Source organism: Staurois parvus, unplaced genomic scaffold, assembly GCF_062004578.1.
Source record: "Staurois parvus isolate SC_StPar_1 unplaced genomic scaffold, SC_StPar_1.0 ptg000019l, whole genome shotgun sequence".
NCBI lineage: Eukaryota > Metazoa > Chordata > Amphibia > Anura > Ranidae > Staurois > Staurois parvus.
In genome coordinates, this window is record NW_028317815.1 from 18,439,827 (window position 1) to 18,467,580 (window position 27,754).

Here is a 27,754-nt window from a genome sequence, read left to right on the forward strand (position 1 = left end):
CCCCTTTCTCTGTGCCTAGGCCATACTGGGCCCTCCCCAGGCTGTGACTGGACAGTGAAAAGGAGAAGCAGCACAGTGATGCGCTCATCTCTCTGTCACTGTGCACCTCCTCCTATCAGAAAGCTCCTTATCAGCATATAAACTGATTGACTTTGCTGCTTTTTCCTCTCACACTCCAGCAGTGCTGTATAAGGACTGCAAAATGCTGATATCAGGTCAATTTCAGGCACTTACACTGCTTGCATTTACAAAAATACATTTAATTAAGTATTAATACTTATAGAGCTGCATAAATTAATATTTTCCATATCTGGCTAGAATTCAGCTTCAATACCACAGGTGATAAGTATGTTACTTTTTAATAAAACATATTTACAGATGTAAAAACATAGTCCTTACCACTTAACATGTTGTGTTATTTATAGGAAGCAACTTCCACCAGGAAAGCTATAGCTACTGGCAAAGAGCCAGTATATATATTACAGTCAGCAGACAAATGACTGTTAAACTGTGCATAAGAAAATATTATTTTCCAGTGTTTGGCCAATTGGTCCTTAGATTAAACAGAATTTCTACATCTTGTGGTGCCAGCTTGTATATTCCAAGTTCATTCAGAGCTGCAGTAGCAGAGGGCACTTTGCTGTTGATGTCGGTACTATCCACATTGTGTGCTGCAGTCTGTAGCACATCCCTCAGGAGCAGCGCTGGACCTATACCAAGGGTGAGGATAATGCATGCCTCCTTCACACTGAAATTAATACATATATTTATTATTATTTTACAGATCATTTAACAATTGATACACAAACACCTTTTAGCAGTCAGAATTTCATGTATTATCTTAGTCCACGTGTCAAACACAAGGCCTGCGGGTCGAAGCTGACTAGCCAGGCCATTTTATGTGGCCCTCGGCCCTCTCCTGCAGCTGTGGCACCAACTCGTCTTTCCCCCACCTTGTCGACAGAACTCCTACAGGTCCTGTGCCTCTCTGTGCAGCCACACCACCCCCTGGTCTCAGCATTCAGCAGACTCTGGCAGGTAACTCCAGTCCTCCTTTAGACCCTGCGCTTCTGCTTCCCAGCCCTGCCCCCAGCTTCTTCCCGGAAGCAGCTCAAGGCAAGGGAGGTACACTGTGATGTAGGAGAAAGTGGGGGACTCTTGACTTCTAATGGTGGGGGGGCTCTTGACATCATATGCAAGGGGGGTTGGGGTGCTTTGGACATCTAGTCCTATAGATACAACAGGCCCTTTGAGGGCAACTATAATGCTGTTGCGGCCCACAAAGAAATGGAGTTTGACACCTTGGTAGACCACAGTAAAAATCAATTAATTCTTCTAAGAAGTTTTTTTGCAGCTGGGCAGGAGTTGGTAATCACATAGGTACAGGCTAACTTTTAGGACAGCTGTTCTCACATGGTGTACATGTTCATAACTCAATTCCCTTCCAACTTTGTTTTCCGGCAGCATTTTTACATGCGGACATATGAACGCTTTCCCCAAAATTGATGTGAATTAGGACCCAGTATCTCCTTCAGCTAGCAGCACTCATTGCTTTATAGGCAATGCTACGAGCTTGTATCTTACACAGTCATCCACTTACTTTCAGCCCCAACAACCAGGAACCACTTCACCACTAGAAGCGCATATTATTCCCAACTTAGTAAATGGAGCTCTGTGATTGACCACTAACATAGCTAGATTCTGCTGCAGCAATTGAAAAGACCACACTATGGCTGCCAAAGTAGCTGTTTGATTTGGCTGCCTATGAGCACTTTCCCCACAGCACAGGGGCAGCACAGTTTACCAGTGTTTTTTATGTGGGTTACTCCCATGCTTTTCCATAGACTTCTGTCAGAATGGCTTTTCTGGAGAGTTTTCTGAAAGCACACCAAAAAAGCTCGCTCTAGTGGATGTATATGGGAAATGTAGGTACACTGCTCTGCAAACTGCACAGCAGGGAAACCACAGTGGGGCAGTGTGAATGAACCCTAAAATGCCTCTCTATCCTCTTTCTAGAAAAATATTTTGTTTAATAGTCACTCCACCTAAAAGGGATATTGCACATATATATATATATATATATATGTGAAATCTAGTGAGCCGAGTCACCTGTTGGTTTCTTTTGTCTCTCCCCACCACACTTCTTAGCTTTGTTCCCAATCACCTTGGAGTCTCATTCTTCCTGTACAGTAGGAATGCTATTATTCCTCTTGTCACATTTGAATGACATAAAATATATTAAAACCTTAACAGGAGAGTTGCCAAGGGAGTGCCTAAGAAACATACAAAACCTCTAATGAAGGAAATATATAGGCTGCCATTACTGACCTCCTTCTAAAAAAGCTAGTTGCCTGTCTTGTCTCATACAACAGTACTCCGAATCCCAGACTCAGAACAAGCATGCAGCAAGTATAGTCTCAACTCCCTGTCTCACATCCAAGACTCAAAGTGCAAAAGCCATAGGGGTCTCCATGAGAACCAAGCAAATCACATTATTTGGATGGAGGTCACCAATATCAGTCCATTCCAAGGCTCAGCAAATTTATTTGGTAACATTGACTTGCATAACAGATATGATACACAAATTTCTAACGCATTAAATTCATTAGAAATAATCCGAGAACTGGTAATAATCAAAACAATTGGAGGTCACCAGTTAATTGCCTGCATCCACTACATGTTAGTTGGCATCAATCATCTACTTGCTATGAGCTTCTGTTTTTTTTTTTATCCCTTACATCAGTGTTTGACACAAATTAAGAAAACAGTATTAACTTACAAGCTGTCAGTAAAAATAAAACAGAGGAAAACTTATTTCATCTGTTGTTCCTGTTTGTATGGCTTGATACTCACTGCTTAAAGTAATTCTCTGGCCTCTTACAGTAGTGCGAAAATAAAGGAAAGAGATTCCGGGACATATCAAACTGCAGTTGTGCTGCTCCTCCTTCATTAAAATGATTTGCCAAAATAATCTGTAAAAACCAAGATTGAAGCAACATCAGCAGCTTTACAGGATATGTGCACTTTTATAGCACTTACCCTTTCCTGTTCTCCCCTACCTCCCAGGTCTATCATAATAGATCATACATACCTACAACCCTGCTCCTCTAAGATATTCACTGTGCAGCCTGCCCAACACCATATAGTCTCTGCAAAAATATTCAAAGCAGAACTCACACGTGTGTGCTGTGGTCTCCATTCACTTGATCGATTGGGTTTTCCATTGAAGTGAATGGAGATCATGGCACACATGCACAGGCACTGCTCTAAAGATTTCAGACAGGAGCTGTAAAGTGTTGGAATGGTAGGTAAGCTGCATTATGTAAACATAGTAGCAGGGGCGGACTGACCATTTGAAAACTCGGGCACTGCCCGAGGGCCTGTTGTCAGTAGGGGGCCCCATGAGGTGCCCCTGGTACCTTTTTCAGACTTTTTTGAGTTTGGGCAAGGACACAGGGGCCCCATGATCCCCTATTGCCCGGGGGCCCCATGAGTTGTCAGTCTGCCCCTGCGTAGTAGTGATGGTGGTGAAGGTGAAAATGATAACAGCACTATAGGTGCAATTCATCTTAAAGCTGGGGGTCCACAGACTTCTTAGAAACATCCAATTCCATCTGTGCTGATTGCAGCCATAGGAAGGTAAGGTTTTCTAGCAATTCTCAGAAGCATATATAAACTTAGCGGAATGTCATGCAGGTCATACACGGTTTAAATTCCAAACGATTTTTTTCACGAAAATCGAAAATGTCGTTCACTCTGTAATCCAATGGTGCCATCAATGATTTTGAAAATTGGCCGACCAAGTCATAAAGTTCACCCCATATAACAGGTGAAACTTATGTTCCTTCCAGGTCACAGCTCATGTTCTTTTTGGAAAAACGATCGTACGATTTGACCATCATTGAGTCGAAAATTGGTCATTTTTGGCGAATTTTCTAACATGCCCAATCACCGAAAAGTGGAAGAACCACAAAAATCGGCCAGTGCCATTGACCCACTAACAACAGATCGAAAATCGGCCGATTATTCTTAGGTCCGATTTTCGGATGAAAGATCGGTCAAAATTTCAACCCATGTATGGCCGGCCTTAGTCAAAAATGTAAGTGTTGACAGATTATTTCCTGCTGGCCCCTGTTGTGTCTATAGCTATATTAAGACAGCCTGTGAAGAGGAAGGACTGATTAGGGAGAGAGAATGAGGAAAGCAGGTGAGCTGACAGATCTGCTGCTGAGGAGACACAAAAGCAAAGAGTTAAACGTACAAAGAGTGTCTTATTTTATTGTTCTCCCTCAGCAGCACATTGAATCTGAGAACTCTGCAGCTCCTGCACCTCTCCCTCCTGTCGAGTCAGTCAAGGCCGGAAATTAACACAGAATTGCAGAAAGTGGCATATCATTTTTGAGACTATGAAAAGGGGAAAGTTCTCAATAAGAAAGTGACTGCTCTGTGTTCCAGTAAAATGGTGTCCTCCAGCAAGAAGAAACAGATGGAATACTGGGGGCAATTTACAGCACACCCTATTTTTTCTGGCATAATTATTAATCCACAATGTATGGTCCTTGCTTAAGAACATTAATTTTATTACGTTATAAGTAAAGTTCTGTTTTAAAGGCACCCAAAAGCTTGTTTACTTACATCTTGATAAATGAACAAATCCAGTTTTTCTGCAAGCATCTGCCAGACAGTTTTAAACAAAGTATGACAAAGCTGTTGCTCCAGCTGAAGGAGACGATCTCTGAGTGCTAGCAGCATAGGGCAGGCTGTGCTAGATAGTGACATCACAGCTTGTTCCGATTGTGACGGCAGTGAAAGCCACCTGAAATTGACAGAGCAGATGAGTACCTCACAGTTCCAATGAATTCATTACATTTGGGAAAAGGCCATATGAAATATTGACTGGAACATTTTCAGCATTTTTGGCTACTAAGCAGTATTTAAAGATGAACACACACACACACACAGTATGATTGTACTAGCTACTTTAGATTCACCAAGAACTATGAATTGCAATGATCTGCCTGGTTGGATGACTTATCTGATCTACCTGGATGGATATACACTGAATAGATTTCCTAGCTAGACCTTTACGCTGCAAAATTTCTAAAGAAGCCTGGCCAAAAAACTCCCAATAAGCAATTCCCACGTCCTGCCTAGTTGCTAGGATGCAAAACAGTTTTTTTCATACTCTTGCAATGCTGAGAGTGAGCGTCCAATGATCTTCACATTCCAGTAATAAGGCAGGACTTAGGGATTGTTAACTGAGTTTTTCAGCCAGTCTTGTGGAAGGGCTACAGGTATGACCATAAAATTAATTAACATTTTACAACAGTTTTTTCTATTATCTGCAGGGGCCCCTTGACTGCATAGGTTATTTTCTGGAAGAGGTGAACTTATTCTTTAACAGTAATTTTTATTGCCTTACTTTTCAACATCAGGGCTGTAAAATCCTTTAATCTAGTAACTTACAGACTAGGTTACAAGGTTAGAACATGTTTCTCTCCCCCCTCTGTATGGATTGTATTGTGGTGTATTGTCACAGTAAATTTTACCCATGTTTTTTTGTTTTATTTCATGATGCGATCTGTGATGGGATGTGCTGAGATGTGCCCAGAGGCAATATGTAACTCTGCCTGAACAACTTAGTAAATGATCAAAGCACTGCCTGTCATAGAGAGCTTTGAGGCACTGTGTGTAATACAGAGATATCAAACACTATATGCAAATTTGGGGTGCAAAGATACTAGAGAGTGAGGGTGCAGATCTTACTGGTAGCATGGATATTGGGAAGTGAAATATATGTGCTGAAGTGCACATCTCAATATTGCACGATTACTTGGCAGTGATGGGTATGTTCTTGAGTGCAGTTCTCAATAGTACCATGGATACATGGTACTGAGGGGCATGTCCTTGGTTGCAGATCTCACTAGTACCATGGATGCGGGTGAATGCTGAAATGCATATTGGGGAGGGGACTGAAGTGTTTGCACTGCTCTGCAGATGTCAGCGGTGGCATGAATACTGTGAGGTGTGGGCCCTGGAACACAAACCTCAATAGTTTCATAGATACTGAGCAGTAGGGGTTATGTCCTTCAGTTCAGATCTCATGGATAGTATGGATACTGGTGGCTGCTGACATACACATGGGGGAGTAAAATGTGTGCACTGGTCTACAGTTGTCAGTGGTTGCATGGATACTATGAGATGCGTGCACTTTAAGTGCAGATCTCATAGGCGACAAGTAAACTTCATGTTCTGCAATAAATAACTGACCGCTTAATTTTGATGTATGAAGAGTGTCTTTCTACATTATGCTTTCTTTAGGTGCTGGAAGTAATTGACTTCACATCATGTGCGTATTAGTCTTGCATCCTGCATTTCAGTGGAAATGTGAGTACGTTGGAGGATCACTGTAATAAAAACTGATTTTGTTATACAATCTTCACAGCTGCTATCTGTACAAAGACATACCTTTCTTTCTTGTACATCTTTGCTGCTTCTTTTACTTCTCTGAACACATGTTCTACCTGACGACTTAGCATGTCATTCTTCAGTCTCTCAAGTAGGTTAATCATATCATCAAAGACAGATATTTCCATAGAAGCCAGCTGTCCCAGCTGAAGCTTACTGCTAGAATGAATGTCAGTGCAAACCTCCAGTGCAGCCTGCTGAAGCTGTAAGAAGAACTGCAAACAACAATATTATGTAAGAGAATTATAATATGAGTAAAAACACACAATGCTGCACTGATGGTTTAATGTAGTAGGGCTAATCTCTCAACACTGGGCAGTTGTCCACAGCAAACATTCAGGCTTCATTTTACAAATAAAACTAGGAATTTGACTGGTTGCTATATACAACAGCTCAGTTGCTGACCTTTTTCTTTAACCCACTCTTCACAAATCAGCCTCATTGTACACATGACCTTTACAAGGTCTGGATTTGATTTAAAGTGGTATTAAACCCAAAACCAAAAATTGAATCAACTGCAGCTTACCAATTCTTAGATGTGGTGGCTGCATTCATTTTTTCCCTTTATTTGCCCTGGTGATCCAGCCAAAAAAACACACTTCCTGGAGTGTCTGGAAGTAGTAAAGCAGACAGTGTGACACCCTTCGACAACAGCATTGCCAGTCTGGGGATATGGTAGTTTTAACCACTTGCCTACTGGACACTTTTACCCCCTTCCTGCTCAGGCCAATTTTCCGCTTCAGCGCTCTCACACTTTGAATGACGATTGCGCGGTCATGCAACATTGTACTCATATGAAATTTTTAGCATTTTTTGAGACAGATACAGCTTCCTTTTGGTGGTATTTAATCACCTTCTTTCTTAGTTTATGTTATAAAATTTTGTAAATAAGTGATTTTTCGCCTTCACTGCTGTGCGATAATGAGGCTGCAGTGATGGGCACTGAGGAGGGGCACTGGTAGGTGGTACTGATGGGCATTGACAGGCATCGCTGATGGTCACTGAAAGGCAGCACTCATATGGCACTGATAGGTAGCACTGACTGGCACTGAAAGGCAGCTCAGATGGGCACTGATATGTGGCATTGATGTGCACTGGTAGGCACTGATATGTGGCACTGATGGGGCTACACTGATCATCAGTTCCCTGATTATTAGTGTACATGTCCCCTCTGAGTAATGTCGAGTACCAGCTCTCCTCTCTTCATGAGCTGTCAGCGTGACAGCTCGTGAGGAGAGAAATGCCGATAACCAGCATTTCCTTATTTATATGTGATCAGCTGTGATTGGACACAGCTGATTACATGACAGAGCTGACGTCATCAGCTCTTTCCACTGATCGGTGATCCACTGTGTCCCAGGGACACAGCGCACCACCGAGTGCCGCGCTGCGTGCCCCCGGGGGCACACGTGTGTGGTTAGAGTGGGAAGATGTCATATTACATCCTCCCAGAACAAGAGAACCACTTCACGTCCATCATTTCCTTATATGGAGGGCGGGAGGCGGTTAAACTAGCAGATTTAGCTGGACCTGGCTAACAAACTGAATCTGAACTCCAGCTAACACTTTGTAAGCAGTTATAGCAAACAGTTTTATTTATTTTTGGGATAAAGGTTTTATATAAATGAATAAAATCTGACCATTGTAAGCACCCTTGTCAGTGGTAAATGGTTTGTCTTAACCCTCCAACTGCTAATTTGTCTGGACTGCTTGGTCTGTTAAAATAGGTTGAAAAATAACAGATATACTGGCTGGATCAACAGGAGAAAAAGGAAAAAGCCGAATAAAGAAAACTAATGCAGTCACCACATCTAAGAATCAGTGAGCTACAATGTAAAGTAGTTGTAAAGGCACAAGGTTTTTACCTTAATGCATTCTCTACATTAAGGTAAAAAACCTTCTGTGATTAAGTTCCCTGCCCCCAGCTTCCCCTAAATTCTTACCTGAGCTACATCTCAGTCCAGTGTTGTTTCCAAGAGCAGCAGTGCTGCTCTTTCTCCCCCACCCCACAGGACTCAGATGCAGCACCACTGGCTCCTGCTGCTCTCATTCAAGTCCTGCGAGGAGGCAATGGGGAGTGAGGCCGAGTTGCACTGTACGCTTCAATAAAAACACACAGTCTGGCTAGGGATTGAGCCTGCACAAGTGCCCCCATAGCAAAACGCTTGTTATGGGGACACTTGTAAGGGAGGAGGAGCCAGGAGCGCCAGGAGCAGACCCCAGAAGAGGAGGTTAGGGACTGCTCTTTGCAAAACTATTGCTCAGAGCAGGTAAGTTTAACATGTTTATTATTTAAAAAAATAATTTAATCACTTTAATACATTTTTGTTTTTGAGTTTAAATACCAATGTGTCTCCGTCCCACCCTAATCTATGCATAAGAAATGACTTGTAAAAATTTGGAATTTTGATTGAAAAATGATAAATGTATGTACTCACAACATTGTCAGCCCAGTCAGCTAGCACAGCTGCTATGTAGTTGACAGCATTGAGTATCGCACAGTATTTAGGATCTAGCAAAGCTCGGCTCTCTTCCTTCATCACTTGTGTTAGACGGATCCTAAAGTCATCAACCAGCTCCTTTTGCAGTTCCAGGAACTTCAGCTTCTTTTCCGCTGTGGGCAGATTCTTATACCTGTCTAATAGTTATAACATAGGAAGGCTTGTTGGAGACACATAGAATATAAACTAGTTTGTATAAACTGATTTTTTTTTTTTTGTTAACACAAAGTAAGGAATTTTCAAAAGGCATAAAGGCTTACCTGATGGTATATTTATTTATTTTTTAATCATTAGGTTTACTTCCAAAAATAAAAGTTGACCAATTATCTAGAAAATCAGATTTCTCTATCTGTTATTATTGCTTCGTTGCTGTACCCCTCCATGAGGTCTGATTTGCTGGCATTCCTATTGTGTAGCTCAAGCAGAGCTCATTTACTATCGCCCTCTCTGCTGTGACTGCATGTTGGGTCAACCTGTGTGTGTGTTCCACTGGGAACAGGTGACTCGTGATACATGCCCCCTCCTCCTACATTAGTAGTGATGATGCTGGTCCTTGGTGTTTGCCTACTGCCATACACAAGCAATGCCATTCACAACTAACTAGGTATTTCTCTCCTACTGAGCAGTGCGGTCAAACAGTGGCGGTGGGTGGGGGCGTGCTGTTGACCACGGTATCTCAGTATCCAAAAGCACTGGATGTAAACAGGATAAAGTGCTACATATACTTTTATAAACTTTTTTCCTGGGGGTGCTGGAAGAACAGATGATATTTATTGTGAGACTTCTTTAACTTTGAAAGAAGTGAAAATATTAGGAGTAATGACTTTTAGAGGTACACTGCCTATTGGAATAAATGGCCAAGCTAAGCACTAATGAAAACAGGACAAAATACTACAAGCACTTTTTCCCTTGGGGGGCTGGAGGAACAGAAGATGTTTATGGTGAGACTCACTGAACTTTGAAAGAAATGAAGATGTAATTTGTGTGTAGTGATTTTTTGACATACGCTACCTAGTGGAATAAATGGCATACATACAGATTGTCTAAGCACTAACAGATTTAGCCTAACACATGTGAAGGGTATATACTGAACCAGGTCTTTTGCAAATCCATTTTAGTGTCCAACTACACTGCCCAAGTACCACCCTACAGGCTGTTAACACCTGCTAGTGAAACCACCAGTTTAAAAAGGAGGTCTCTGTGTCTGTGCAACCACCAACTTCAAAGGCTGTCCCTGCAACCACAGTACAATAAGGCTTTCCCCACCTGCCTGTGCAACCAACACTTTTGCAGTCAAAACTCTATTATATGTTTGTTATACAGTATGTTCCCATTCAGCATACCTAAAAATATATATTTTTAAATATTTCTTAACCATTCTAGTTGCACAACCCACGCGTTGAGATCTGTAATCCTTTGTTAGGGCAAACAGTGATCAAATCTAATTTACAACTGATAATGAAGATCTGCCAGCACAAACCAGACAGGGTTAATTATGGTAAACGTAAATTCACAGTTAAGGGGACTTAACATTTCATACAAGGGGAAAGCTAGGTATGATTTTTAGGGATGCTAAAAGGTAAGCAGCATTTTTATTTATTTTTTTTTAACTTCTGCTATGTGAATGGGAACATGTGGCAAATATAAAGCAGGTATTATCTCAATGTAGTTGCAAAAGTGTAACTGCCATCTTATTTTTTTTTCCCTTTCGTTTTTGTTTTTAATCATAGAAAGCTTTATTAAAGCTTTTCAGAGTAGTCATACAATAATTAGAGGAAACAAGTTTGTTACAGTATACATCAGGTTCACAAAACAGCCCAAAATAAGGACAGTAAAAGATCACTAGATAAAACTGAATATGGTATTATGTTCCTAGCATAAACAAATAGCAGGTTACAGTTTTAAAATACAAAGAATAAGTAAAGTGCATCACAAGATTCTATTTAGTACAAAGTCAATAAGTGACAAGCCAGGTGTAGCCAGTCAGCTATTCCATAATTTCTCACATTTTACCAGGGTAGCCTATATTAGTAAATTAGACGCTAAAAGCATAAAAAAGGTACCCATGTGGTAGATCCATTCCTGATGACCTGGGGGACTCTCAGACTTCCAGTATTGTAGAATAATCTTATGGACTTGAATTAAAGATCTAGAAATCACTGCTTTAGTGCATTCTCGTACCACTAGCTCATCTAATAATCCCAGTAAGCATTGCTTTGGGTCCAGTGTAATATCAGTTTGAAACACTAAATTTATACCAATATTTGCATCCCAATACCTACAGTCAGGTCCATAAATATTGGGACATCAACACAATTCTAACATTTTTGGCTCTATACACCACCACAATGGATTTGAAATGAAACTAACTAGATGTGCTTTAACTGCAGACTGTCAGCTTTAATTTGAGAGTATTTACATCCAAATCAGGTGAACGGTGTACGAATTACAACAGTTTGCATATGTGCCTCTCACTTGTTAAGGGACCAAAAGTAATGGGACAATTGGCTTCTCAGCTGTTCCATGGCCAGGTGTGTGTTATTCCCTCATTATCCCAATTACAATGAGCAGATAAAAGGTTCAGAGTTCATTTCAAGTGTGCTATTTGCATTTGGAATCTGTTGCTGTCAACTCTCAAGATGAGATCCAAAGAGCTGTCACTATCAGTGAAGCAAGCCATCATTAGGCTGAAAAAACAAAACAAACCCATCAGAGAGATAGCAAAAACATTAGGCGTGGCCAAAACAACTGTTTGGAACATTCTTAAAAAGAAGGAACGCACCGGTGAGCTCAGCAATACCAAAAGACCCGGAAGACCACGGAAAACAACTGTGGTGGATGACCGAAGAATTCTTTCCCTGGGGAAGAAAACACCCTTCTACAGTTGGCCAGATCAAGAACACTCTCCAGGAGGTAGGTGTATGTGTGTCAAAGTCAACAATCAAGAGAAGACTTCACCAGAGTGAATACAGAGGGTTCACCACAAGATGGAAACCATTGGTGAGCCTCAAAAACAGGAAGGCCAGATTAGAGTTTGCCAAACGACATCTCAAAAAGCCTTCACAGTTCTGGAACAACATCCTATGGACAGATGAGACCAAGATCAACTTGTACCAGAGTGATGGGAAGAGAAGAGTATGGAGAAGGAAAGGAACTGCTCATGATCCTAAGCATACCACCTCATCAGTGAAGCATGGTGGTGGTAGTGTCATGGCGTGGGCATGTATGGCTGCCAATGGAACTGCTTCTCTTGTATTTATTGATGATGTGACTGCTGACAAAAGCAGCCGGATGAATTGTGAAGTGTTTCGGGCAATATTATCTGCTCATATTCAGCCAAATGCTTCACAACTCATTGGACGCTTCACAGTGCAGATGGACAATGACCCAAAGCATACTGCAAAAGCAACCAAAGAGTTTTTTAAAGGAAAGAAGTGGAATGTTATGCAATGGCCAAGTCAGTCACCTGACCAGAATCCGATTGAGCATGCATTTCACTTGCTGAAGACAAAACTGAAGGGAAAATGCCCCAAGAACAAGCAGGAACTGAAGACAGTTGCAGTAGAGGCCTGGCAGAGCATTACCAGGGATGAAACCCAGCGTCTGGTGATGTCTATGCGTTCCAGACTTCAGGCTGTAATTGACTGCAAAGGATTTGCAACCAAGTATTAAAAAGTGAAAGTTTGATTTATGATTATTATTCTGTCCCATTACTTTTGGTCCCTTAACAAGTGGGAGGCACATACGCAAACTGTTGTAATTCCTACACCGTTCACCTGATTTGGATGTAAATACCCTCAAATTAAAGCTGACAGTCTGCAGTTATAGCACATCTTGTTCGTTTCATTTCAAATCCATTGTGGTGGTGTATAGAGCCAAAAATGTTAGAATTGTGTCGATGTCACAATATTTATGGACCTGACTGTATGAAGCTTAGGACAGCACCAAGCATATGGATGTCATTATGATCTCTATGACATTTACCACAAAGAGGGTCTTCTACCCACTTTTAAAATCTAAAAGCGGGTATAATGAGTTTGTAATATAGTATATAGTTCATATTTTTATTTAAGTATAAGAATGCAATTAGCAGCAATGGTGGCCACAACATTTGGCCTATAGAGTGATACAAAATGAGAAAAAAGGGCCTTTTTGACTAAGTTTAAGATTACACTGATGGTACAGTGGTCAACAGTAAACGATGCACATTAGATGGATGGCGCTCGGTTTTTGATCTTACAATTGGAGGAAGGGGGAAGACCTCAGCTATTAATTTGTAAGATATTAGTTGGAGGGTCATTAATAGTCTGATCTGATACCTTTGAGTGTACTGAAAACATTGTACTATTGACTTGGGTGTAAGCAGGTAAGGTTTGGATGCAAGACTCCCAGACATCAAAAAATGTATGGACCTGTATTTCCTTTTGTAGGTAGGCTTCCACACATTCCAAATGGAAAACATAAGACGGCTTGCCTACAAAGAGATGAGAGATCAAGGTAAATCCATTTACACAAAATGGCTATCTTTGCTATGAGGGATTTAATGACAAACAGTTTTTTGCAACCTTTCAATATTTTGATTTCGGGAATGTCAATTGGACCGAAAACAGCTCATTCTGGAGTCAGGGGCAAGTAGTTTACTAGCTATTTAGTAGCATAAAGTACCACTGCAATCCAAAATAGTTTGATCCAGAAGCCATGGAGCAGGTCTGGGTGTCCACTTTTAATGCAACAGGAAAAGGAGCTTAGGCCATGAAATATGATTGGTGCAGCCACCATTTTAAAGGCTAGCCCTGCTTGTCTTTGCAACCACCATCCTATAGGATTCTTGCATAAAGTGCAGCTAGAAGCTCAGGAAATGAGCAATCTATCGAATAATCACCTCTATCAAAGAAAACGTATCAGAACTGAGACACTTTGGAAAGATTGTTTTGGGAAAACTGCTTGTAATCTGTGCAAATACTGCAAAGGGAATGATGTTTCTACAAGGGTTTGTTAGTAAAACATTTAAACAATAAATATGCTAACCACCCTTATAAACTGCTTTGTATTAATATATTTGTTCTTCGATTTAAACATAAATCCAGCAGCTGATGTCAATCCCTTATTTTACCAGCACAGAAGCCTTCTGAACCCATATTTCACCAGCTAAGATGTAACCTCTCCTCCTGTGTAGTGCCTTTCTGTGATAATACCTCACTTCTCATCAAGTTTAGAACATTAGTAGCCGTTTTGTATCTAAATAAATTGCAAATGGCAATTTACCTGTAATAACAAGAAGTAGAGTCATAAATGTCTCTGCACAATCTGGAAACTTCATTTCATCCACATCACTAATATCCTTGTACTGAGAAGCCCAGGCAGCCTCTGAAGATAACATGGAATCCATCTTCTCTAGAGCCACTGACAATACAAATAAGAGTGATCAGTTGAAAACTATGTACTTCTTAAACACACAATACACTTATAACGGGCCTTAAAGGAAATCTGTACTGACAGAAATAATGAAGTTGTTATTGCTGATCTGCTCTTGAAAATACTAGTTGCCTGGCCTTCTCAATACTTTTTGATTTACTGCCTCCAAACATGTATGCAGTATGTTGATCAGAGTGAAGCCAGAACATTTAATCTGCATAAAACAAGAGCATCATCCATGATTTTGGTAAAAAAAAAATATAACCCAGGTGACAGTGACTGGAAGCATTTTAAGTGCACAAAAGTAATTTCAACAGATTAACAGAAACAGGAAAATGCAGTCTGATATATTAGGATTTGTATGGCAATATAGTAGCTAAGAATATGCCACAGAGATTGTTAGTTATTACTTATTCATTAAACTGGGTGCTAAGCAGAACACCAGCACTTACATTTCCTTTCCACAGTTAGCCATCGCTGAAAGAAGGTGTCCTCAGATAGAATGTGCATGCAGTTTGGCATATTGTTCAGGTAGCCATGTGCTGAGTGTAGTTCTCTTAGAAACAGAAGCACCTCATCTACCAAATGGCAGTAGAGGACATCATCATACAACAAACATGGGATGTCAGCAGATAACTTCTCTAGCACCAACAACACCAGACCACGAGTAAACTCCATCTAGAGATAAGATCAACAGAAATGTATAACAATAAATAGCACATGACCACTTACTGAAGTTATGACACTGTATGTCATTGAGGGCAGTTGGCCATATAAGGGTGATTCCTGAAATATTTTTCGTAAAAACAAAATGCCATAAATATAATGGTGGGGATCACCAGAGTGTGTTTTTATGGCTATGGAGGAGGACAGAGCAAGAAGACATCTTTACATCCAGTGTTTGGCAGAAAACAATAGGAATAAACTGAGAACTGCTATTGTTGCAGCCAAGGCAATTTCCTAGCACTTGAGGTGGTGGGAATTGTCACCTAGTCAGATGAGACAGATAAAGTATCTGTATGATGCGCATATTGGACATTTTCCTTTCAATTAGCTTGCAATCAAAACACAGATGTTTCCTGGTTTTAAGTAATTAATCAAAAACTGTACAAGTTTCAGTCAATTTCTCTATATTTATATAGAGAAATTGACTCTAATTGGAAGCTGATTGAAAGCCACCATATTGCCCTCCAAACTGCCTCATGTATGAACAGCATTAGAGTGGATAGACCACGTTTCCAGTCAAACTATAACTTCACAGTCAGGAGTATGCTCGTGGTGAAGCTGCTTGCTCATAATCTGCCAGAAATATCATCAGGCCAAATTCATTGCCTTGAACCAAAACCTCCTGGATAAATTTCCCCTTTTGAATACTAACCTTAATATTCACTGAGGAGCCTGCCTTAATCAGGATAGGCTGAATCTTCTCAAGCAAAAACTTTGTGTGGTTTGAAATCCACATGAGGACTTGCGTTAAGTACCACTCAGGCTGAAACATAAAAAGAAACCCTGTTTAACATGACTAAGGAACAAACAACTAAAGAGAACAACAAAAACATATACTGTATATCTTATGAATGGACAAAGTCATGCACCATTCAGATACTCTTGCCACTCATCAGCAGGCAGTTGCCAAAAAATACACCAACATGAGGTACCCACTATAACAGGAAAACAGGGGTAGGCAACCTCTGAGAGGTAGAGATCTACCTGAACAACATGGAAGAGATCAAAGATCACTAGGGTTTGGTGCCTTTATTTTTTCATTAAGAAATTAACTAGCAAGGCCTAACTAAATAGTAAAGAAAACTTAGAAAGATATAACAAATGTCAGTAGGGCAGTGGACAGTGTGTGGACAAATTGCAGAGGGTAAAAGGCAGAAGTTAACAGTAATGCCTTGGAGCAGATATTTACAGGCTAGAACACAGTAGCTACAGCAGCGTATTTACAATATTGGCGATGTTGACAACTACATCTTCAAATAACCTAACTATGCCCACCCTTTGTGCCCAGTTCTTCCATACACCGAAGTTATACTACAACTTCTATGAATTAAATTTGATCCATGAATGGAGGGGTCAGACATTTCAGTCATCTGCTGCCCTCCATTTATAGATCACGTTTCATTCACAGAAGCTGTAGAATTGCTTCTATGCATACAGGAACTAGATAGAAAAGACGGGCATAATCAGGAACTCTTGAGTCCGTCAGCTCTATTAACCACTGCTGCACCAAAAGAATAAGGTGGTGGGGGAGTGATGGAGAAAGATTTCAGTTGATAGAGGATACACAATGGCTTCCACTGTAGCCTGTGAGAAGAGGAGCACCGCTTCAGACAGGCACATCACTGTATCGATATAGGACCCAAGTAAGTATAAAGGGTGGTGAGGGGGCCATACAGCCAGTGGGAAATTATTTATCTTAATACAGGTAAAAATTATCTAGCCATTTAAGGGGTTCTTTCCTTTATTTTCACCTGGTGATTCTACCAGTAAGTCTGTTTTTCAACAAAACAAGCTGTCCTGCAGATGTAGATATTAGAGGGTTGAGACAAACCATTTACCACTGACAGAGGTGCTTATTATGGTTAATTATGTAAAACCTTTATCCCAAAAGAAACTAAAAAAACTGTTGCTGTAACAGCTTATAAAATATTAGCTCAAATTTGGCTTCAATTTGTTAGTGTATCTAAATCTACCACAGCATCTTACACTACCCTCCCCCCAAACTGAAAATGTTGCTGTCCACTCTAATACAGAAGGTGTATTACTGGCCAGATCTTCAAATCGATTTTCAAATCATTAGTGTGGTCAATTTGACGTTCATTTTTTAGAAACGGAACATTTTTAACAGTGTATATGGTTTTTGCTTGGTAGTCTATTCATTTCAAAATTGAATGTTAAAAGAAAATTAGATTTAAACTATTTTTGAATAAAATGTGTCAAGCCGTTGAATGTACTGAGAATTTTCATTTGAAAATCTAGTAGTTCATAGCCGAATTTAAGCAGGAATGTACATGGACACCATTATTTACTTTCAGCAACAGAATTAAGTTAGGCAGACCACAGCAAAATCTTTCATTTGGAGAAAAGGTATAGTATTTATATTACTGATTTAATAAGTGTGCTAGGCACCCTAAAATATTGACAAAAGGTGCAATTGTCCATTTAATAACTCATATGACAATCATTTAAACTCTATACAAGAATTCTGGCAGTAACAGTGGCTATACAGACCCAATGCATACTCACCTTGTTTAAAAGGTTAGTTTGCCTGTTGCCTGTAAAATGATAGCGGAACCTCTTCTGCAAAGGAGCTAGCATAATCTGCATAGGAAGAATGATAGGAGGAGAGGATGGAAGGGAAAATTTCTCTGGCATCTGTTTAGGTTTACTTATTAGTTCATCTCTAAGGTTACATGTTAAGAAAAGTTTGACAAAATAAAAAAAATATGTGCAGCAGATGTGACCAGTAATACTGGCATTCCAACATGCATTATATATGTGTCTTTTTGATAAAATGAAAAATTAAATGTAATATTTTTTTCCCATGGCTGACTCATTATAAGCTTTTGATGACAGAAGCCACAGAGTCAAGAACTACATACATGTTTTCTGAAAAGTGAGAGGTGCAAGAAAGCATGTGCTCACATAAAAATTAACAAATAAAAAGTTGTAGAAAAGAGTCATCCCAGAAGTCCCCTTAGCTGAGCCCAACCTATGTAATCTTGACCTGCCAGTTGCAAGCAAAATTTCAGAATTATTATCCTACTTTAATATACCACAGTACACAAAAAAGCAAGACTGATGTCATGTTTGGAGGATAGCTTAAAAAAACAATAGCATATCTGAATTGGCTGGGCTCTAATTGAAAACTTTTAAAAGGATACAAAAGTAAGGTGAAAAGAAGGTTTAAGAAATCTGCTTTAAATGCATAGATAAATGAAAGAGCTTGTGTTTGAAAAGTGTACTTATCCTTTGAATATCTATATTGCAAATGTCAACCTGGCACACAAAGGCACAATACATAACTGAGTTAAAGGATAAGTTCACCTTTTGGATAAAAATAATAAATACACATTTTTTGCAGGTAAAAAAAAAAATGTGCATTTATTATTTTTGTCCAAAAGGAGCCTGGAAAGCATTGCACCAATGATCAGTAGATCGCTGGTGCCATGCAGGTCTCCTGCAGACCTGTCAGAATATCTACTTGCCGTAAGGGACAGATGAGCAAGCAGATATACTGACAGGAAGCTTCAATGAACTACCACGTCGCTCCACAGTGCCGTGGCAATTCATTGAAAACTACAAGCCCACAGTCGCTAAAGCTGTTGGGACTTGCAGTTCATTCATTCACAGAAGTCTGTGAATAAATGATGTGACTGTGTGGGCAGAGCCCCGCATGGCCATGCTGTCTTCAAATTTGACAAGTAGTACAGGGAAACGTCTCCTCGTACTGTCTGTCAGAGGGAGGGGGTTGGCAGGCATGGCTGCAGCTATGAGAACATGTTAAACCCTAAAAAGGGGTGGAACATGTAACATGTTCTAAAGGTGAACTTATCTTTTAATCAAGAATTCATCCTTTAAGGCATTTAGATATTTGCATGGGAGTGGGGATGCTCTTCTATAGCATTAAACAGGTGTGTTGTCATGGGCTTTGACGCATGTTTTTAAATTTAAAATTTGAAGTGGATAGGGTTAATAAATGTTATTAATGCTTATCATGTTATATGCATTTTGATGTGCCGCTATTGACTTCAATAGGCTTTCCAATGCACTAAAACACAGAAAAAAGGACAAGTCATATTTTTTAAAACACACTGCATGGGAACAGACACTGGGGTTGATTTACTAAAGGCAAATACACTGTGCACTACAAGTGCAGTTGCTCCAGAGCTTAGTAAATGAGGTAAAGCTTCACTTTACAAAGAATAGCCAATCACATGCAAGGAAAAGTAAAAAAAAAAAAAAGACCATTTGTGCTTGCATGTGATTGGATGATAGAAATCAGCAGAGCTTCCTCTCAGATCTAGAGCAGGGGCACTTGCAGTGTACAGTATATTTGCCTTTAGTAAATCAGCACCACTATTTTTATTGAGTAGAATTTATCGAAACTGGAGCAACTGTGCATGGCAACCAGTCTGTGTTGATCTTTCATTTTTAAAGCCTAAGTGAACAAGCTGAAGATAGAAGCAGATTGGCTGCCATGCACAGCTGCTCCAGATTCTGTCCTAGTTTTGATAAATTTCCCTCACTATGGGGAAGTTGGACACATATTTTTTGCGCATTGCAGTGTGTGCTTTAAAATGCAACAGTGTATAGGGATCGTTATAGATCTGTGGTCTCCAAACTGTGGCCTTTGGTCCGAATGCAGCCCTATGCTGGCTTTAACCTGGTACATGGAGGACTATTCTTCACCCTGATATGTGGCACTATTCCTCCCACTAAGAACAACGAGGCACTATTCCTCCCACTGACACCAACAATGAGGTGCCATTCATTTCACGGACACCAACTATGGGGTACTTTTCCTCCCACTGACATCAATGATAAGGGACCATTCTTTCCACGAACACCAATGATGAGGCACTATTCCTCTCATTAATACCAATGATGGGGCACTCCTCCTCCTACTGACTACAGGTCTAATCCCGTCCCCTCAAAGTGTAAATAACTGTAAACTGGTCCTTCGTTTGGAAAGTTTGGGGATCCCTGTTATAGATAAAGGTTTTTATTTAAAATATAAAGCCTTATTATCATTCTCTAGAGAAATATCTGTATAAGACAATGTATGCCAAAACATCTTTCATTACAGTTATTCTAAGATTTTTTTTTCATTCACTTTCATTAAGAAGGTCCTGTGCTCTAATACTATGTATACCTACAACTAATAAAATGTTTTAAATGCTGATCTCCTTTGTTACTTTGCTTCCAGTGACAGTTTTCATTGGTCTGACTTCTAAAGGATACGAAACTTGAAGCTTAAGAAGTTGAGTGAAGAGTGTTTGCAGGTTAGTGTAAACTTCATTAGCTCCAACTGAGGAAGATGTTGAGGAAACTGGTGTTGGTGGCTGATGTGGACTCACAAAAGGCCAATGTAACTGATTTAACACTTCTTCAAAATCACTACAGATAAAAACAAAATACAATTAGCAAATACATAGACCTCGAATATGTCACTATTACATGATATTACACCCTAAAAATGATGCCATAATAACCTTGTTAACTTGTCCTTAAGAATTTTGTGCCAGAACTGAACAGTGGAACAGATGAATTTTAGTAGATGAGTACAAGATGAATCCTGGAGCTTAATAGCTAGCTCAGCCATTGATACCATTGTATTTGTAGCTTCAGAAACATTGTTGGTCATCAGATGTTGCTGAATGTTATCACTGGAGAGGTGAAAGAAAACAGAGCTCTATGACGGTGCTCACAATACACCTCCACAAGTTAAAAAAAAAAAATTCAAGCTGGTAGCTGCCATGTCCACCAAAATCTGTGAACAGTGCCACTTTAGCTAGCGCTAGCTATTGTCTGCTCACCTTAGCTCCTCAATTTGTGAGATCCATTTCAGGTAAGCTAGATGACATTCCACTTCACTGATCTGTTGAATTAAGGCTCCTAAGTCTTCCATCCATGGTGCAGCCTCCATTAGGTGTTCATTGATGGATTGAGACACAGTCGTCTCTCTTTCCAGAAGAGCAGCAACAAAGGATTTGGTGTCTTCTGCATTGTTTAAAGCAGCCTGAATTCGCTTTGGAGCCTCAGTAGAGACAGTAAGAACCTAGAGTAAAGTGTAAAGTGTCACCATGCTTATTACAGCTAAATGTTTTACAGATGACCTATCCTTACCTCTTTAATACATATCCAACATTTTCGAGGGAACATATTCAACTTCCATAAAAAAAACAAAACAAAAAAACACATTTTTAATCCTTTTTTGCTAAAAAAAAATATAATTTTGGCGTGGCAATTATTAAAAATAATTTGCATTCACAATCCAAATATACTGGTTTATTGCCCCATTCTTTCATGCATATATTCTGTTGTATTCTCAATTCTTATTGCATTAAAAAGAGAAAAACATTCCCACACTAGTTGCACATTTGAAAAAATGGAACAACACAAATTTTAAAGCAAAGGAAACCCCAGTATACCTGCTCTTCTAGGTGTTTGGTCTCTCCTGATATAGTTTCTAAAAGAGCGGCTACTTTTCGTAGAGACTTGAAATCATTTCCAACCTCTTTGTCCACAAACTCACAGACATAAAATGGAAGATCACAAGTGTATGGATCAGATTTGTTACCGCTACTTAATCTCTCTGGATCACCGTTACACAAATTGGTTGTTTGGTTTTCACTTTCACAAGATGACATATCGGACTAATATACCCAACGGAAGAAATATATGACATCTGAAAAGAAAAATCTCTTATTTACAACAGAGCTTTACCATAACAGGATTACATTTTTATTCAAAAACATCACGATGATGGCCTGTGTTGATCAGATAAGTGTTAGTGGAGTTGATGTACAAAACACAAAAATGTTGCTTAACATCATGACACACAGAAACAAACATCTTTCATTAGACAGCACACTGTAACCATCTAAATGGCAACTGACTGCACTGGGTTACAGGTTTGTAACATGCTGTATAGTAGGCCTGGGCCAATGGTTCACTTCCATGCAAGTAGTTTAACCTGTTTGACATTTACTAAATGTTAAATTAAACCACATATCTGTTAATTTAACACTTAATCACCCCATGTCATAACTATACAAAACTTTTCCAGCTAAGCTTTCCCTGTAAAAGAGTATAAATACTCCTCTCTCCTGCCATCTGCACTGCCGAACACCACAGTTCCTGAGAAATTGTCTACTGAGGAAACCAACACTTCCAAACATGTAGACCTTCTTGGACCTCGCAGTGCTCACTGTTTTCTCCTACTGACCTTTACATCATTACAGCATACAGAAGGGTCAGCAATGGAGGGCAAGCAAAGTTATTTTCACTGACATCTGGCAGATCGATAGTCAAATGTCTACAAAAATATTTTCAATTTCTCATTTAAACATAACTGTAGGGTAGTTTATTAATTATCTAGTCTGTAGTGTAGTGTCAAATTATTGTTGAAATAAGTGAGCTTTGTAATATTCTCTGCCTTTGGATCCTCATATGTGTGCAAACAGATTTTTTTTCACACCTAAAGACAGTGTTAAGTCCATCTTGAAGTTGACTTACAACAGATCATTCAGAAGCACGTGTACAGCTGAAATTAAAGCCCATCTTTTGTTTCACTTTAGATAGTTTGTTTGGGCCAGTAAAAACTATTTCCTTTAGTAATTGTTGCAGCCGCTGTCAGTGCAGTCTAAACTGTGTGTAACTGTAGCATCAACTACATCAAGTATGCAGCACTGCATTCCAGCAGCGGTATGGGGCACTGCTAGAACAAAATCGAGTTGGGCTGAGTGCCAGCCATTCACAGGAAACCTTGTATTTTTATCAGTGAATACAAGGCTTCCATGGATTGGCTGGAATCAAGAGGAAAGTGGATGTGTCACTATCTTCACCTTGGTCATTCAGGGGAAGCCTTGTATTAATTGATAAAATACAAGTCTTCCTGTGAATGGCTGAGCAGCACTCAGCTTGACTGGATTTTTTTCCAGCTGTAGCTTTCAGTGCTGTCGAACTTTGAATGACAATTGCGCGGTCATGCAACACTGTACCCATATGAGATTTTTTTTTTCAATTTTCATACAACTGAAATTTGTATGAATAGTTTCTATGAGGAGGCACCGATGGGGCTGCACTGATGGGCATTGACTGGCAGCACTGATGGGCACAGATAGGAGCCCTGATTATCAGTGTAAATGTCTCCTTTCAGGCTTGCCGGTTATCAGCAGTACGTTGTGACAGTGTGAGGAAAGTACTACCGATAACTGGCAAGTGTGTTTACATGGTGATGAGCTGTGATTGGACACAGCTGATCACATGGTGATTGGCCCTTTACTGTGTCATGTGAAAAACCTGTGTCCAAATGACACAGAAATCACAGAGAGCGCTGGTTGTCATATGACACCCTCCTAGAACTCGACAACAGCACTGTAGCCATCATTTGGCTATAGTGCAGACAGCGAGTGGTTAACCCGGCAAGAGTAGTACATCTATGGCTGCTCATATATTATACAATTTTCTTGCACAATTTTTCTTTATATTTCCCAAAGCCATCTACGTCAAAACCTAAACACTTTCAACTTGTATGCAATCAGGCAGGTCCTTGCACTATACAATTGAAGGTAAATCTAAATAAAATTGAGTAAGAAAATTTAAAAATTTATGGCCATCTTAAGAGAGCAAAAATTGAAAATGAACTATATAGCTATGGTGTACTGACATGCCAATTGTCTAATGCTTCTAAATTGACACAGTGCGGAAATGGTTGCGGACCTCTGATATACAGGATATCAAAGATGTTACTTACAAGACCAGTAATTTGCAGAGTGACATTTTTTAAAAGCTCCTGTGTCTAAATTATGGATATCAGATTATTTACATATCCTTAATATACAGTAAAAGTTTTAAATCAAGCCGACCTCTCTAGCTATGCATTAGTAATTCAACCTCAAAAGACTTTAAAATATTGTTTTCAGTAGGTTTCCAACAGTTTCTAAACACCTGCTGTGTGTTTACATTAGAAGGCTTGCAAGATTCTGGCAAAACAGAAATAAAGCGTAGCTAAAGGCAATTTTTTTTGCATCTTGGATAGGGTTATAACCATCGTTGGGTTTCTTTTTTGCCATTTCTGTCCCATAGGCAAGATTTCCCTTCACTTCTTCTCCCATAGACTGAACAAGTGAGAGAAAATCCATCCAAAGTGAGAGAATCTCAGGGTGTCGCCACAATCACCAGAACTAATGGTGATTTCCTCTTGATTCCTGTTCTGAATTTCTTTTACACTCACTTTTGATGACAATGGTGAAAAGGACAAATAGAAGGTGAATCTCCCTAACAGGTGGCACAGACAACAATAAGATCTGTCAGGTGTTCTAATCCCTCTCCACTTTCCAAAACTAAAAAAAAAAAAAAGTTCTGACTTTAGTTACACTTTAAAAGGAAAAGATCTAAGATTTCTGCACCCTTGTTGTGAACTTTATCTACTTAACACCAAATCACATACATGTATGTCATTTGGCTTTAAGTGGTTATACCAGGATGGTGCCTTCAACTCCAGACATCATCCCACATTGTTTTTTAACCACTTCCAATCTGGACACTTTTACCCCCTTCCTGACCAGGGCAATTTTCATCTTTCAGCGCTATCACACTTTGAATGACAATTGCGCGGTCATATAACACTGTACCCATATGAATTTTTTACCATTTTTTTGAGACAGATAAAACTTTATTTTGGTGGTATTTATTCACCGCTGGGATTTTTATTTTTTTTGCTATGTATATAAAAATGTCCAAAAATTTGGAAAAAAAGTGTTTTTCTTATAAAATGTTGCAAATAAATAAAATTTCATCATAAATCTTGGCCAAAATGTATTCTGTTATCTTTTTAGTAAAAAAAATAAATAAGCCAAATTAGTTTATAACCAGATATTATAATTTTTAAACATTTTTTTTACATTTTTTTTTTTATATTATTTATTTTATTTAATTTATTATTTTTTTTTTACACACCGTCACCCTAGCAGTACAGTGTCACTACTTTTGGGGGGTGATGAAGATTTTTTTTTTTTTACACTGATTGCTTTTACACCCATATAGGATGTAAAAGCAATCATTTCTTTTTCTCTCTGTCTGCATTCTTGCAGCCATTGAGAACTACTGAGTGAGCTGTGATTGGTCACAGCTTGTCACATGGTACAAGGCTGTTGTGAATAGCCTTGTACCATTTGACCTCTGTGATCATTCACAGATTTCACATGTAGTAAGCAATGATGTCACAAGTGACATCTTGCTTACTACTTTGCATGTGATCACTGATTGGCCAATCAGTGATCACATGATCGGACCTCGTACAGAGGTCCCGTCCGACGATCGGTGTTTCACTGTGTCCGGAGGACACAGAGGGCACTGGAGAGTAGTGCTGCGTGCTCCCGGGGAGCGCGCACAAGCAGGGCGTGGGGAGGCAGTTTATAAACGGCCACCTGACCCTGTACTGCCACAGTCTGGCCGTTTATATACAACGGCCGGCCGGGAAGTGGTTAAGCTTGTTTTTATATAGAAGCCATTCTAGTGGCAAATTAGCTGCTGGATAGCTTTTACAGGTGGCGGGAGGGAGCACTGAATGACCACCGGCTTACTACACAGATTGCGGAGGACTGAAAGGTCCCTGATGATCTCTATGGTATAAGAAACTAGAGCAATGAGCATTTTCATCACTTCCAGTTTCCTGGATGTAAACAGCACTATTTTTTAAATTGGTAAAGCATCTGATTACACCGATCTTAGTGCAGAGGACATTTGAAGTCTAATAGACCACAGATCTCTCTGTAAAGAGTACCTGTCACTGACTATTGCTATCACAAGCAATGTTTACATTTACTATGACAGCAAAATAAAGTGATAAAAAAAAATCAAAGAAACAGTTTAAACAAAAACATTTTTTTAAAGCGCCCCGTTCCCAAAGGCGAACGCAAGTGTTGGTCCCGCATGCATACGTAAATGGCAATTGCACCACACGAGGTATTGCCATGAACATCAGAGCAAGAGCAATAATGCTCGCACTAGACCTACTCTGTAACTTTACACTGCTATCCTGTAGAAACTTTTAAAGCATCACCCATGGAGATTTTTAAGTACCGCAGTTTAATGTCATTCTACAAGCATGCGCAATTTTAAAGCGTGACATGTTGGGTATCTATTTACTCCCCATAACAGCCTATTTCATATTTTACAAACATATTGGGGTATATATTGTTTTTTTGAATCAGTGTTTTTTTCCAAAAAAATATATAATAATTTTTAAAAACTGTGCATTTCGGTTTTCGGCCAAGTGCATTTTGAATTTTCATTCTCAGCACCAGAATTTCAGTGCACCACTAATATCCAGCGAGATATTTTTCCCCATTGAGATCTGATGTGTTTTCAAAGTGTTCCTTTAATTTTTTTGAGCAGTGTATATGTGGGTCTGGAAATGTGTGTAAATCACACACGTTCCTGCATCCACAACCAAAACGTGCTGCTTTTCAGCACACGTGCAGGGGTGCAATTGATTCCTAATGGCACTGCCACGCATCTGGAAATGAAGTGCGATTTGGGGTGTTTGAAACTGCATGGTCGGGAACTGCAGTCCGGTGTGGCTGCCAGGCCGGTGTGTTTTAAAAAAAGGGTCAGACGTTTTCTCTGCATCTCCTGTATGTACAGCAGCCCATTCAAATGCCTGCACAAATGCACCTGCACAGAGACTCAAATACATCATGAACCTAAACTTAATGTTCAGTGTAAAAAAAAAAAAAAAAAAAAAAAAAAAACACACACACGCAGCACAGTGACTAAATGGTTAGCATTTCTGCCTGGCAGTAGTAGGATCGTTGGTTCAAATCCCAGCCACTGCACCACCTGCCTGGAGTTTGCATGTTCTCCTTGTGCGGGTTTCCTCCGGGTACTCCGGTTTCCTCCAACACTCCAAAGACATGCTGGTAGGTTAATTGGCTCCTGTCTAAATTGGCCCTAATATGTGTATGAATGGGAATTAGGGACCTTAGATTGTACACCCCTTGAGGGTTAGGTGAATGTACAATATATATGTAAAGCTCTGCGTAATTGATGGCGCTGTATAAGTACCTGAAATAAATAAATATGTAAGCTGCTTGAGGGCAGGAAGTGATGAAAAAGTGTACAATGAGCAAAAGTTGGGGGAAAAAAAACCTGCAAAAATGCAAAGCGCTGCATAGTCAGCACTATATATAAATACCTGAAATAACTAAGTACATGATAGAGGAGAAACAGTGCACATCCTCAGGCATATGCAGTGATCATCAGAGAACTGTAAAAAAAAAAAAAGATCCCTTAAATCTAGAGCAGCCAATAGGAATGTCATCCCTTATAAATCTTGTGTCCCCAATACTAGTTTCTCATTGAGGCAGATGACAGAACATAGGGTACACGTACAGGAAGTTACACGTGCACACTGAATACAAGCCGTGTTGTAGAATGGGGCACACCAGCTTGTCATTCGGCTGAACATAATGCTAGGTACCTGCCAGTGTCCAGAGCCAGCACTCAGCGATGACACCTCACACCTGGGGTACGGCACAACTCCACACTAGACACGTCACTTCCGACTCCCAGAACAGCTCGGTTTTTTTTGCCGATAAACTTTATAAACAAAAGGCACAGAGCAAATCAGACAA

The 27,754-nt window shown here is 39.8% G+C and overlaps 1 protein-coding gene across 2 annotated transcripts; it reads right to left on the reverse strand.

The window, feature by feature from the left end:
• Nucleotides 1-343: 343 nt before the first annotated feature.
• Nucleotides 344-27,754, reverse strand: RINT1 (RAD50 interactor 1). 2 transcript variants are annotated; one of them, XM_089685342.1, is made up of 15 exons: nt 27,601-27,642; nt 27,316-27,387; nt 21,545-21,801; nt 20,930-21,171; nt 20,606-20,779; nt 20,355-20,510; nt 17,637-17,793; nt 15,763-15,873; nt 14,837-15,062; nt 14,235-14,372; nt 8,907-9,106; nt 6,469-6,683; nt 4,636-4,816; nt 2,854-2,972; nt 344-748 (listed from the first exon to the last, which is right to left on the reverse strand). In XM_089685342.1, the coding sequence occupies exons 3-15, from the start codon at nt 21,761-21,763 to the stop codon at nt 526-528; spliced, it is 2,361 nt and encodes a 786-aa protein (XP_089541468.1). In that variant the 5' UTR covers nt 21,764-21,801; nt 27,316-27,387; nt 27,601-27,642; the 3' UTR covers nt 344-525. The 2 variants fall into 2 exon arrangements, with proteins under 2 accessions (XP_089541468.1, XP_089541459.1); XM_089685333.1 differs by lacking the exon at nt 27,316-27,387 and having other exon boundaries at nt 27,601-27,754.

Bases quoted from the DNA above. Each gene is read 5' to 3' on its own strand.
- RINT1 (XM_089685333.1), bottom strand. From the start codon at position 21,763: ATGTCATCTTGTGAAAGTGAAAACCAAACAACCAATTTGTGTAACGGT. The intron at 20,780-20,929 runs GTGAGCAGACAA...TCACCTCTCCAG, and splicing joins TCACAAATTGAGGAGCTAAG to TGATAACATTCAGCAACATC. The intron at 20,511-20,605 runs GTTATTATGGCA...TTTTATCTGTAG, and splicing joins CTTAAGGACAAGTTAACAAG to TGATTTTGAAGAAGTGTTAA.